Source organism: Falco biarmicus, chromosome 10, assembly GCF_023638135.1.
Source record: "Falco biarmicus isolate bFalBia1 chromosome 10, bFalBia1.pri, whole genome shotgun sequence".
NCBI classification, from domain to species: Eukaryota; Metazoa; Chordata; class Aves; order Falconiformes; family Falconidae; genus Falco; species Falco biarmicus.
Genome location: NC_079297.1, coordinates 25,511,745 through 25,525,886, shown reverse-complemented (window position 1 = coordinate 25,525,886; position 14,142 = coordinate 25,511,745). Strand labels below are relative to the sequence as shown.

Genomic DNA, 14,142 nt, shown 5'->3' with positions numbered 1-14,142 from the left:
AGATTGCACACAGAAGCCTGGAAAAGCAAGGAATACCAGTGAGACTCAGCACACAAGGTAAAACTTTTCCTCTTGTTAATCTAACTGGCTCACAAATAAAGCAAGTAAGGGTGCAGGTCAGAAAACTATACTTGACTAAGAACAGTAGAATGTAACCATTTCGTAAATCTAAAAATCTTTCTGCCACTCACAGAGCCCAAACCTATCTGCCAACTGCACATTTCTTCACTTCTCCAGCTGGAGAGTCTGAAGCCAACCACTCGCTGACAAGGCAGGTCACTTATAGCCATTATCCAAACACGTGAAATGTTTTGCTTACAAATACACCATTAAGGTTCTATTCAAACCCCCAGCAGATATTCTGGGTATATCATGGAGACTTCAGAAGTCCCCTCAAGACAGCTACCCTGGCCAAGCTGTTCACCTCGAACACTCGTATGCAGGTCACACAAAGCCTATCTTTTTCAGAACACGTGAATGTGCAGCTCCTTAGTAAAGATTACTAAAAACTTTAAATATGAAGCAAACAGATTAAGAATAGCAAGGACCGTTTTGGATGCAAGGTGAAACTAATTTCTCTTGCGCAGCAATGCTCACATTCTCCTGCTCAGAAGTGATAAACTTTTTTATTTGTATCTGCTTTTACTTTTAAACATGACTAAAGCAGACATAATGCCCAAAGATTAGTGGTTTAATAGGAGAGAAAGGTAAGTCTGTTTGGTAATTGTTTTTCAAACGTACGAGTTTTATGAACAGAGGAAAATCTTCAGTAATTTTTGCTATAACAGACTTGAAGCAGGACAAAAGATGAAGAGCTCATTGATAGCATTTTCATAGGCTAAAAGCACAGGTTTCTCAAACCTTAAACACCTGAAATGAGGCTTTTAAAGTGAATTATTTTCAGCAAGCACTACCAGCTGTTCCGTGAAAGCCAAGCAGCCTATGGCTGGTATAAGTTGGCTCCCAAACTGACTTTTTTTTATTTTTCATGGGTATGAATATACAGCTGTAGTTATGCACTATACAATTATTGCTCACTTTCTTCAGAAAGAAGGAATGAAGAAAGAGGGAGCTAAACTGTTACCTGGTAATTCCATTCAATTTCAGGCTATTATTCTGAAGGGAGTTAATATTACTACAATTATTACATTATAATTAATAAGCTGGCCAGAAATACTCCTTTAATTGCAATAAATAGTATTATTTTTCTTGTAGACAGTCTCACTTGGTATTTCAAAAGCTATTAGTTTTTAATGTGCAATGAGAAATTTTAAATTGCATTGTGTGTGATAACACAAACCTTGGAAAACCATATGTAATACAACCAAGAAAAAGCAGATTTAAAAAAGAATCAAAAACATGCAACTAAACCAATTGTGAGAAAGAGAGCAATAAAGATGGCATGACCAAAATCTAAGTTTATTTATGCTTTAGGCACTGTAGTCCTCAGCCATTTTGCTTATGACAATCTACTTTTTGCACAATCCTCTTGGCCAGGAATATAAAAATAAGATGTACTCTGGAATTCAGTCACAAATAATACCCCATAATGTAGCCAAAGCAGAGAGCAGTATTTGCACAACAGTTACAGAACATTTTTACTTTACCTATAGGACTTTGCAGTCTATTTGTTTTCTCCTGTCTCCTTTGGCACTTCTGCTAAGTCTTTCAGACTAAGAAAAAATGTTTGCTCTCAATAAAAATTAACAGTTCAGTAAAGGGTAATATTCTTTGTGAATCAGTAAAATAAGCAGATCTGCAAAATATTACGGAATAGCTTTTGTAGAGGTAAAAAATTTAAAGAAACCATAAATTTGTGGTTTCCTTACAGATTTATGTTCATCCAAAATCACTAATATTTTCATAAGACTGGAAATCTTAACCCTTAATCTTGAATTTGCAAAACTGCAATAAAACACTTTGGAATTTGTTTCATTAAGCATGTTGCTAGTCATAGCAAACACCTGGCAACATCGCTCTGTTTTCCTAGAAAATGTCATTTTAACCCTTTCCAAGTTTTAGATGGGGCTATCTTACAGTTTCCTAGTTTACAGGGCACTTTGAATCACCTTCTGCCCAAGGATCAATAATCAAAAGTATAACAGACCATACTGAGACAAGAAGATCCAAGATGGATGCGCATCATCCATGTGGAGATATAAAATCATTCTATTCTCGTTCTTTTCAGTGACAGCCCTGAACTCCAACTTAAATGCATTTCAATAAGGTTCAGGTATGATGTACACCTGTGGTTGAGAATATGTGACTTCCTATAAGCTTTAATTTTTATTTTCCTGCATTTATAGAGATATATAAAATTCAGAGATCTGTTTCACTGTGTAATGGCATGTTTTGTTATTCTTTGTAAAGTGAGAACATTATACAACTATTAAATACCATATTTTTATTAAAACTTAGTGGTATTTTAAAGAGCATTTAATAGTGGTGGCACTTAGTTCCTGCTGAGAACTACTTTGAATATGATGCTTAACGCTTTTTGCTTCTTAAAGACTCACCATCAATATCTTTCTAACTTATACCCACAGGCCTTTATCTAAAAAGCGCTACCAGTTCAGTGAAAAATATAATCCTTGTAGATAAAGATTTTCTTTTAATCTTTACCAACCAGCATTTTTGTGAAGGGTCTCTTTAGCCTACCTGTCTTCTAATACTATGAAAGCGGGAATTTGTCTGGCAAATACAAGATAAGTTGACCCATTTATTTACAGACTGAACAAGGCCAATCCATTTCATGCAGCAGCACTGACCCTTAACACAGATCCTGTGAATGAGCAGTCCATTACAATATGTACAAGTGACCTTTAATTGCATTAATGACTTTGTTGCATGTTCTTCAATTGCGACAACGCAATTATGGTATAAGTAGTTCTAAACAACATAATTATTTGTTTAAATAAAAATATATATGAGTTCTGTTTACTGACAAGGAACTGCAGATACACTGTATTATGTGTTAAAGTTTTGAAAAATCGAATGGAGCCCTCATGTTATACTTGCATAATGCAAAACAACCCATAAAACAAAATTAATTATGAAATAGATTTCAGAATATTACAAATGTTCAAATGCAATCTAAAAGTTAACGGTACCTTCCTGTGCTCATCTTCAGAATATCGAAATGTTTTAATGTACATTATTCAGTATTACATGATAAGAAGGTGGTATTTTCAAATTTAATTTTTCCACATGTTCACAAGATATAAGTATTCTGAAATTCCATATATTCCGCATAAAACTTACTACTTGACTTCAGTTCTAGGTAGCATTAGCATTCAGAGGGTTTTTTCTTTTTAAATAGGTGCACTCCAAGTATTGTTTTACCTCAAGTTATTATAATTTAGAAATAATCTCCCAAAACTTTACCTAAATTGTACTGTCACAATTTTAAACACGTTTATTTATTCAAAATTGTTTGAAAGAATGTAATACATTTTTGACAGGCAGTCTTTTACAATATTGAAATCAAATCCTTGATTTCATCAAACCCTTCATATTCTGTGCCTTATTCCTGGAAGGCTCATGCCAAAATGATTTAGTTTGATTTTCTTTAACAATGGTAGGTTGGCTTGACAGCATCTGACAAAACAATTCAGTGAAGTACACCATACCAGGTAAAGAGAACCTGAACTGGCTACTAGATGAAATAATGCAAAATGGAGCTTGGAATTATGACAGAATTAGTTTTGCAGAAGAATCTTTTTGTAGCATTATTGATTTTAGACTAAGTAAATGTTGTAGCGTTATAATACTATCTTTTGAACAATGTTTAAATAAGCCAGTGGTAATGTCTTTATTGGCATAATAGGGAAAATGGACAGGAAAAATCAATGCAACAGCAGTTTGACAGGAGTAAATTTCAGCTGAATTTCATTACAATGCTTTACCTCCCTCTGTTAGAAAGTTTAGTTTCATATGCAGAGTTCCCTGCATTTGGGTCCCTGAGCTAAGCTGGAACATCCAGGACTAGAGTTTGCCAGGTATGATGCTATCTGCTCAAGGCAGGCTAAGGAGAAGAATTTTCCCTGTAAGCCCCAACAGTACTTCTCAAATACATGGTGACAAGAGGCCCCAAAGATTTTATTACACTAGAAAATTAAAGAAATACACTTCTTGTAACACTTCAGAAAACTTTTGTCACACTTTTGAACCAGGGATACCTGTAAAGTTTCACCCATGCTCCAGGCACTGGGCAGCCAGGCAGCCACAACTGTGTTACTCTGCCTTGGTAAAAGCAGGTTCCATTCTTAGGTTGTAAGGCCCCAGTGTGGGGTCACGTCTTGTCATGTCACCAGTGCACAATCTCAAAATACAGAGTTGCTTTTATCTATATACGAAGGTACATTGATTAAGCTTCCAGTATTACAACATGTATCTTGTAGCATACTGGCATTACATTGTGTGAACTTTATCTTACCAAACAAGAATTTATTTCTGTATTTTGCTGAACAATTGCTAGAGAACTTAACTTAAATTTCTAATAAGCCAATGTTTTGTCTTGTCAGCTCTCCAGCTCACAGAATCTTTTTCTTAAAATAATGCCTAAAATAGTTAACAAATTCAAATGGCTTTGTTTATTTAAAAATTACTCAACTTTATAAAAAATAGTGAAATGTAATCAGGATTAGAGTGAGTCATTAATGAAGGCTGCTTTAAATTTTCTTGGAAGAAGCCTATGAGAAGTGATGCTATTAGAGGTAGAGTGGACACTTTAATTCTCACTGATACAGAGGCTGGTATGGCCCGTATGCATATTTTAAATATATGCTGATCCCATAGGTACTGGTGACAGGGTTGATTTTTCCTCCGGAAGAAATAGCTCACGAATAACCCTAAACAATTATGTCCATACCTGTTCTTGATACAATTATATATATACAATTATATATTTAATACATTTCCAGGAGCACTGTTTTTTGGTACTCAGCGACATCAACATCTTGAGTCACTTCAGACCAAACTTGTGCTATGCTAATACCACACCGAAGCACTGCAGACATCAGTTGTAACTTGGTCTTATCCACCTGTTTTGGTAAATAATCTATAGTAGTGGCTAATTACACTTCTCCTTTGCAAATAAGAAGTTTACCACAGTTTAGTCTGTATAAAACAAGCAATGAAAAGGGATAGAATGAAAAACAATAAAAAGAACAAGTAGAAATACAGAGATTCCAGGTGGAAGCTACCTGAGATGTATTTCCTGTTTTAAATTGCCAAATTCACCATGTTAAAAGAACGGAGTTTTAAGTCTTCTTCCAATTACCAGTGCTGGACAATTAACATACATGTGAATACCTGGAGCTGCAATTAAATCTTGCTTATTTTGGCAAGCACTGATTTTTGTATAGTCCTTTATCGATAGATGAAGAAAGGACTCTGTTTAGGAATCATGCATTTATTTTTAATTCTATATAGACTCAATTGCTCATTTTTGTGATTATGTTTCTTTCCAAAGACATAACCTTTTACTCTGACAATTACCAGTAGGAAAAATGCACTGCAGAGTGCTCCATAGTGCCATATTGTATCTGCCTGCCGCTGAGAAACTAGCGACTTTCCTGCCACAGGACTCCTCTAATTCTGACTTTGTTCTCTTCCTGTTAGGAAACACCTCTCAGAAAAGACTGTCTCCTAAATTCATACATTAAACTCTGGAAACTTACTTATTTTTGCTGTGTGGCAATTCTTTATATAGTATATGACACTTAGCTGTCTTTTATTTTATTCTGGTTTGCACAGGTGTTATAACAGCCATTAGAAAGGAAATCATATTAGCTGGATCTTACTTGTGCATTGATCTAAAAAAATAAATTTAATAACAAATATTTGTTAGATAAACTGTATTATACAGCTTGTAGGAAAAAGCTTATTCTTTATACTGTTAACAATTGACTGTTACCTGAAGACTTAACACATCAGCAGGAAAGCAAAACTAGGGAATAAAAAAAAAAAAACCCAACAACTCAACCCCCCCCCCCAAACCCTCATAAAATTTTCCATTAGCAAATATTTGAATTATTCAAAAGTTTTAATTTAAAATACATAATTTCAGAGGTTTATGCTGACCAGACAGTAACAGAGGGAGTTAATCAAATATGAATCTTCTCCAACTGTCTTGTCAAACCAGGTAATGATGTCCTGCCAGCCAAACTCAGAGGGAACATGTGAAACAAATACAAAAGTAAACAGGCCTTAAGCTGCCCAAGGGAAAGTCAGCAAGATGGCAATTTCAATCATTTGGAATAATACTAAAGCAGCCTTAGGCTTTTCTCAGAATGGAAACATGTCACTGTTACTGCAATATTTCAACAAATCAGACTGCAAAAGAAAGGAACACTTATGTAATCGCAGCCATGGAACAGCCCTTTACTCAATGGTGAGGTGGAAAATAATTAAGAGGAAATTCTCTTTTTGCAAGTAATTGTAAATGTACCTAAATAACAAAGAAAACCAATGTTTCCTTAGAAATTTTGAGGAGTGAAAAAATCAAATTTAGGCACAGATTCCTTTAGCTTTGATACAGGAAGCTTTGGAACAACAAAGAAAACTTCTATCAAATAAAACTATGAACATAATGTTCCTAAAAAATGTGTCAAATGTTGACAAAAGTTACATTCAGAGCTACAAATAAAGCAAAAAGTACTTCAGGAGCAATACTGCAAAAAGTTTCATTAAGATGAACTGGTTGTCATATCATTTAACTGAGAAATCAAAAAATATTTCAAATATTTGGGGAACTTACCTAATCAGTAAACTTTCAGTATGTGTCTAGTCATGTAGCCATCTTTTAGTCAATCATCAGAAAATCAAAGGCAAATTGGCATGACTCAACCCAAACTTTAATACCGCATGATTGTGTCGTGTAAGCTTGTTTTGTGCGAGGGCTGCTGTGGTTTTAGCAGAGAGATTAACGACCGGACCTAAGCTGGCCTCCAAACCTTGCCCTGCTGATGCCTCAAGCCCTTTGAAGTCTGACCATCATACCTGGCAAAACAACAGTGGGAACTAGGCTGGTGTCAGATCTAATCAAGTTTCCTGCCTCAGCATAGCTAACTATGGGGTACACTAATTGGCCCAATTGCGGATTATACCTTTTGCTACAGATTCAAGACAATAATTTAGTCAAATGATGGTTTTTATCTCCTTCTAATTAAGATTCCAAAGTGGGAAGAAATAGGATTAGACAGGCTAACTTCAAAATTGTGTCCTTTAAAGTGGTATGCACATAAGAGAGATCTCTGATAATATTGCATATAATAACATACTGCTAGTAACAAATGTGTGAAGATTTGGGAAAGCTTGATATAGCTTCTGCAGCTTCTACCATAAACACGTAAGTCTTCCTGGAAAGGGTCTACCTCATGATTTAAAAATGGAAAATGAACACTCATAAATGTTCATTAAAAAACATTTTAATCTCGATTAAAAAAATATCCCTTTAGAATATATTTCAGTCAATCTTATTTTGATGAAGAAGATAGAAGGAAAACTGAAACAGTTAAATGATTCTGTAGACTATAAAGAGGCGGAGTCCCTCCCACAAAACTGCAATCTAATAAAACGGTTTTGACATTTAAGGTTTTTTACTGATGAAGGCTAAACCATAGTTATTTAACTGGTGAGCAATCCAGAGATGAGAAAATCCATGTCCCATGCCCTTATTTTAAACTGTAAAAAAAGAATGGTTTAGTGATGAAACCCCTTTTAGGAGAAATTTTGCCAGAAATCATAGGTTATCAATTTCTAACTTTTCTTACGAAATTTGGTTTTAAAGTGGCATTTCAAGTAAAGGTCAATATTTTTACCCTAATTTGTGTATATAACTAAGCAGAAGCTTTCCAAAAACTGTAATGTATACAAAATATATTTCACATTTAAGCTACATACTGAAGAAGTCATAAACTCAGCTGTACTTCGTATAAAGCACACTGTTGCTCATAACACACACTGTTGTGCTGCTTCATGTTTTTACCACCAGAACCAAACCTGACTGCTGACTCATCACATTCTAACTGCAGAAACCCATTTTAAAAGACTGTATTCAAATAGCTTCTTAATTCAATTTTCACTTGCTCCCATTTTCTTATTGACCTTGTTGCTCTAGTCAGCCTAGCAGTAGCCTGCCTCCCCTAATAGTATGAGGGAGAAAAACATATGTATTATAGATTAGTGAAATGTGTACAGGAAGATCACAGTAGGACAGTGATTTAATATGTTCAAAAAGGGCTAGTTTGTGTCAGTTCAGCTTACAGAAAGCATATCTGTAACAAAAGCTGAAGTTATTCAAAAAGGGTTGCAGCTGAGCAATAAAGGGAGAAATTATACAAGTGGGTCATCTACACATGTCTAGGGCAACAGGTTGTTTCAAGAGTTTCACTACACCCTTGTTTCCAACACTTCTGCTCCAAGGGTAATTCAGTTTGTTTTACAGTCTCCTGCTAAGTTGTGGTTTGTTTGTTTGTTTGTTTTTATCATTCCAAATTAGAATTCCAAATACAGTTGACATAAAAAATTGTATTCTGAGTCAGGTTTCATAGTGAGGAAAACCCCTCACTCCCCCACTCCCAATATTCTAATTCATAGCTCTAATACATGAGAATTTACCATGCTGTGAAATGAGGGTGCATGCTTCTCTGCACTTCTGAAAAGAGTAAGAACATTTGTATTTTAATATCAAACACAGACTATTAAAAGTTTTTGTTTCTAATGTACTGCTGAAAAGCAGTTGTTAAAATGGTTTAATACCTCACAATGCCTGGTTTCACTAACCACATTCTCTGGAAACTGAGAAACATTATAAAGGAATGTCTTTGGGAAAAAAGCTCTCCACATATTTGCCTTTAAGTGGCTTCTGAAGAGGATGCCTCTAGTTGAGAAACTTCTAGCACTCATGCAGAGATGACCTGCAAGAAGAACTAGCTGCCTGATTAACTATTAACTACTCTCAATAGGATTAGATAATTAAAGACATTGATGACCATTAATTAGGAGGAGGGCACCTTAATTTGTCACTTGATAGGGCTCTTTCAATGATTTATAGGTTAGGGCTACTTGCAATTGTGAAGGGGAGGGGGCAGTGAAGAGAGAGAACCCTTAAGTTACCTTATCAAGTGGCCAGCTAAAAAGGGCAGAGGGTCAAATAAGGGCCAAAGTGGTCACTTAAGGGTGAAGTCCCAAACACCAAAGCAGTGCCAAGCCACATTGACCATCATTTGGTGATGGAGTAAAAAATATGCTAATTTATTGGTGGCAATTCTCTCTTTTTATGGTTTCAAGCAGTTAAGACAAGTGGTCTGCTTAAGAGCTTTTCATTTGAAAAGAGATTAAACAAAATGGTTTGTCAGGGATGCTTAGCTGTTTTATGTCTTTGTTAAAAAAAAAAATTTGCCCAGACTGTACCGATGACTATCACATCACCCCGAAAGCCATCTTCCATCTCTAAGCATTACTTGGTTAATAAATACATCAGCTCTAATTGCTTAATAGTGCTATGTTCATTTGCTCTTTAGCAAGATTAAAATGAAATACATCTTTTGTATTACTGTCTTCTATCAGGACTGTCTGCATAAAGGTCACAGAAAAAAGTTTAAATTTAGTAGGAAATTTACTTAAGGACATTAGTGTAAATGATACTGTGTTTAAAATGACATAAAAGAGCGAAAGGTGATTTCAGTAATGCAAAGAAAATGGTTTCTGAATACTGATAAGGACACTTATCCCTCATACCACACACAATTTTAGGCAGCATTATACATTAAAATCCCTCTACTGGGGTAATAACATGTAGCTACTTTCCCACCCACTAACACAAGTAAGAGCAAGTCATTAACATTTAATTAAATATGCTCCTGACATCCTTAGAAACATGTCACGCTTTGTTATTGAAGGTTGTGGCCTACTTTCTACGTACATTTTAAACCAAAATAAACTATTTATAACAGACCGATTTAGTACAGCAAATGAGACATTTTTAATTAGAAGGCATATTACAGTATTTTATAAAACCGTTCTGAACAGCAAAACCAGAATGAAATGAATTTACAACATCTGATGCATATTTTATGTATTTCACAAAACAGAACATAAGAGATGGGATTAGCTCCACCTTTTGGGTTCTAAATAGTGAAACAAAACTGTTTCTCTTACCTCAATGGTGAACAGCTTCCTTTTTAATTTAAAAGCAAGGTCCTTCGTGTCTGACACATCACAGATCAAGCTATTAAGCCGAGGAATCTGATGTACATGAACCAAACCTTGTGGAAAGAAAGAGTAAAGGAAGGAAAAAATTAAGAAATGCTGTCATCCAGATGCATAAATTAGAGTCTTACAGCAGAATTCTGTATATTTACACACACTCATCCTCCCCTTTTTAAACTGGAGCCTACTACCAGGAGCAATGAAGCAAACGGTGCGATTATACTCAAGTAATCAAGCAGAATAAGATAAACAGAAATCCTTGTGCGAGGAAAACTAATTGCACTTTGGTACAGAAGTACAGATGTAAAGAGGGATCTTAATACTTGTCAAAACTACAGCCGGTTTGTGTGTGATTTTCTCTTGTATTTACAGTAAGCAAATATGGCTATCACCTTGCACGCTGCCCACGGCACCACTGAGTGATCTTTATTTTATTAAATGCACCAGTAAGCAGCCAGCAAAACAAGGCTTATGGGTTACTGATAACCACTGAAGCTCTAATGAGAAGTACTCCGTTTTGCGCCCTGAAAAAGCCTTGAAAAAAGTTTCTGGAAAACACCGATTTAGATCATGCTTTTGGATAAATGTTAACCCCTATGCCATCCTAGGAGACACAAGTTTGCTGCATGCAGGAGGCTTATATAGCTATTCAGATGTTTTTAACAGTACTAGGTGCACTGCAAGCTCTGCATTCTGTCAGCTGCAGCTCAAGCTGATTTTTTCTGACAAGGACGCTGGATGGTTTTTGTGCAGCCTAATATAGTTTCTGAACAACCTAAGGGTGATTCTCTACATCTGAAAACCAGGAAAATTCTACAGGGCTTCTCAATTACTGGCCTATATTTGCTATTCATAAAGCCAGCGTCTAAATGGAAATACTGAATATTTAGGAAAGACATCTTACATGAAAACGGCAGCTGTGAGAAAACCCCCAAACACTAAACCCTTAATTTAAAATAAGGCAAGTATTTTTTCAGGGTCTTATTTATTTTTTAAAAAGAAAGAATAAGGGAAGAAAGTTTCCTAAAATTAAAACACCTTAGAAGCGTATTCTGGGTATTAATTACAAAAATTCTCAGTAACATTAGAAAAATAATTTTACACTTTGAAAGCTTCTATCCCTGCCTCCTGTCCAGTGACATACAAGAACTATTTGTTTGGCTATTGAGTTCAAAATATAATTATTATATATAGGAATAGCAGGTATAACACAGGGTTGGTTATATACACTATTCTGAAAATTTTATTTAGGATCATCTGCATCATTCTTTTGTTATTTTATTAACTTTTCAACCATTTAAATTTGCAGGCAGCTTAACGAAATTATTAATGCAGGATTAATTAAATAATCCAATAATTTAATCAAACTTCTGAGTAATGTCAAAATCTTCCATCATCTGCAGTAAATAAATAATCTTGAAATATATTTTTAAGCAAAAAGAATCCACAGGTTAACATAGTTAAAAATACCTATTTTTATAATTTTAAATGAAGGTTGCCTAAACCTCAAAAGCTATGCATATTGGCATGTAATTTTTATTAAGTATTACCAAAAAAATGATTTAGCATACATTTTTAAAGTAAACCAGGAAATAACTGATAAAACACAAATTGTCTTAAAGGATCTCTTCAGTACTGAGAAAAGGAGTATCAAATTGACAGAATTATGTTAGCATAAACAAATGCCACATCACGATTATACAGTTGGAAAAATAATTAGGCAAATTATTCTAGCTTTTGTTCACAGTTTCTTTTTCATTCACCTTTTTTTCAGATAATGAAATGTGCACTATACCCATAGCCAAAAAGATTTTTCTCTGATTTATCAGTTACAGCCTACACATACACAGTGGTGCCTCAACAAAATCTTTGCTTCTTTTTCTGTATATTCTGCTATGGAAAACACTGCCACATTCTCACATGTTTGCAGCAGTTTTGGATAAGCAGTTTACTTTCAACTAAAGGTTTCCATGGAACTACAGTAGTATCACAATAATAATAGCTGTAATTTATGCACACTCAAAGCACCGCTCCGGATTAGCTAAAACTGTTTGTTATTCACTGCTTTGGCTATGCATAACTTATAATCTGATCTTTTAAAATTTAAATAGTTCTGCTGCAACAGCTAACAAAATCTTTGGGAAACAAAATGCAAGATTAAACGCCATTATAGATTTTAAAGATAAATAATTTGAAAGGCTACATGGCTTTTAACCAAAATTAGTTTCATATTTTACATGCCACACATATCCAGACCCATTTCTTTAAATGTGTTAAGTGCTGTAACTTAAAGCTGAAAAACAGAACATTATTTTTAGATAAAGTTTATATAGCACATCATTTAGCAGTTTATTCACCTTAATACAATATATGTTTTTCCGTGTTCTCTATTTAAAACTTGGCAGATCAAAAGTATTGATTTCATGACAAGTTCAGCTTGCTGGTCAGATGATTGCCAAGCCTCCTCCGCATGTGAATTCCCCAAAGCCTGCCTGTTGAGATGTACATCTGATTGAGCCATGCCTCAGTAATACGGCTTGACAACATGCAAGGAGTTGCCATGTTTCCTTTGCAGCCTTAATGCACTTTACTAAAAATCTTCCTAACTCAAGACTGGTTAGCAAGGAGAAACATTTAAGAGGTATATTCTAAAATGAAATCAAATGCTACTTTACAGCAGACACCCAATTGGAGGGTAAGCCGCTAAGTGCCCTAGAAACACTTAGGGCAGACTTTTTGCATTGCTAAAGATGGAACTTACCGTGGTAATCCTTGTATAATGGATTGGTTTCTCTCTCAGAGCCAATAAATGATTCAAGACCAACTACGATATCTGACAAGTTTGTTACACGTTCCATAATTGCTTTATTCTGTAAGACATGGAAACAAAATACACATCCTATGTGATGAAAAATGTAATTAATGTTCATAGAGTAAGCCCTGGTCTTCTCAATGACAAACTGTGGGGAAAAAATAGGTCATCAATACTTAGAAATTACATTAGAGGGCTTTTTTCTTAAAAAAAAAAAAAAAAAAAAAAAAAGACTTGAAATTTCTGTCTGAAGAAAATATACATTTGACAAGCAGAAACTATAAAAGGGCTAACTCAGAACTAAATATTCTCCTACATCTTCACAACACATGCATTTGCTCACATCAGAGATATTTACAAGTATGTGGCAGTTAAGCACCTCTCACTGACTTCTACTATGAGTCAGGTGCCCAGCTTTTGTTTGTGTTCTGAAAACCTTGTTTTTTAATATACTTAGGCATATCACCTCTAATATTTTGAGCAAGCACAACCCACACAATTATTCACTTTGTTTATCAAACAACATGGAAAAGCAAAGCATTTTCTCTGGTATTTTTCTTTCTAAAAGTTCCTCTCTACACAACATAAACATTTGAAGCTTCAAATTGCATATTTATGACTTATAAGTGATGCCTTATGTCTTGTGCAGCAAGGTACTGTCATGTGCCTTAAATAAGCTGTTTTCTGCACAGTTTACTTAATTTTATACAGCAGAAGGCAACTTTCAAAGGTTACAACAGCCATCTTCAGAGGTAACAGGATAAAATGTTCTTAAATGCTTTGATGATGCTAGTATTTAATGTGAAAAAAAAAGAGACAAATATGTTGCTAAAAAGCAAAATATTTCTTTAAGATAAGTAGTTATCTTAAAAGCTGTCTGGACAGCTGGTATACTCTTGTTCTTGGCTGTAGGTAGCTATACAAATTGCACCTTCAGGGGTATCCAGACCAATCACCTCAGAACACCCATTCCAAGTATGAAGAATTAGCTCTGTAGCTCCAAGTTATAGCTTTGTACTTTTTAATAATTTTAAATAATTTTTTGTACATTCTGCATTTCTTTCATAAACTATACAACTGACACTTACTATGAAAGGTCAAGTTAAATACTGGTA

General features: G+C 34.7%; 1 protein-coding gene across 2 annotated transcripts in view; it reads right to left on the bottom strand.

Moving 5' to 3' along the window:
- ELP4 (elongator acetyltransferase complex subunit 4) overlaps nt 1-14,142 on the bottom strand; it is a 149,967-nt gene that overhangs the window by 70,551 nt on the left and 65,274 nt on the right. For both annotated transcript variants that reach the window (XM_056355089.1, XM_056355088.1), the window contains exons 8-9: nt 12,977-13,085; nt 10,165-10,271 (exon numbers count right to left, since the gene is read on the bottom strand). In XM_056355089.1, the coding sequence (XP_056211064.1) occupies nt 10,165-10,271; nt 12,977-13,085 (216 nt within the window). The remainder of the gene's footprint in view (nt 1-10,164; nt 10,272-12,976; nt 13,086-14,142) is intronic.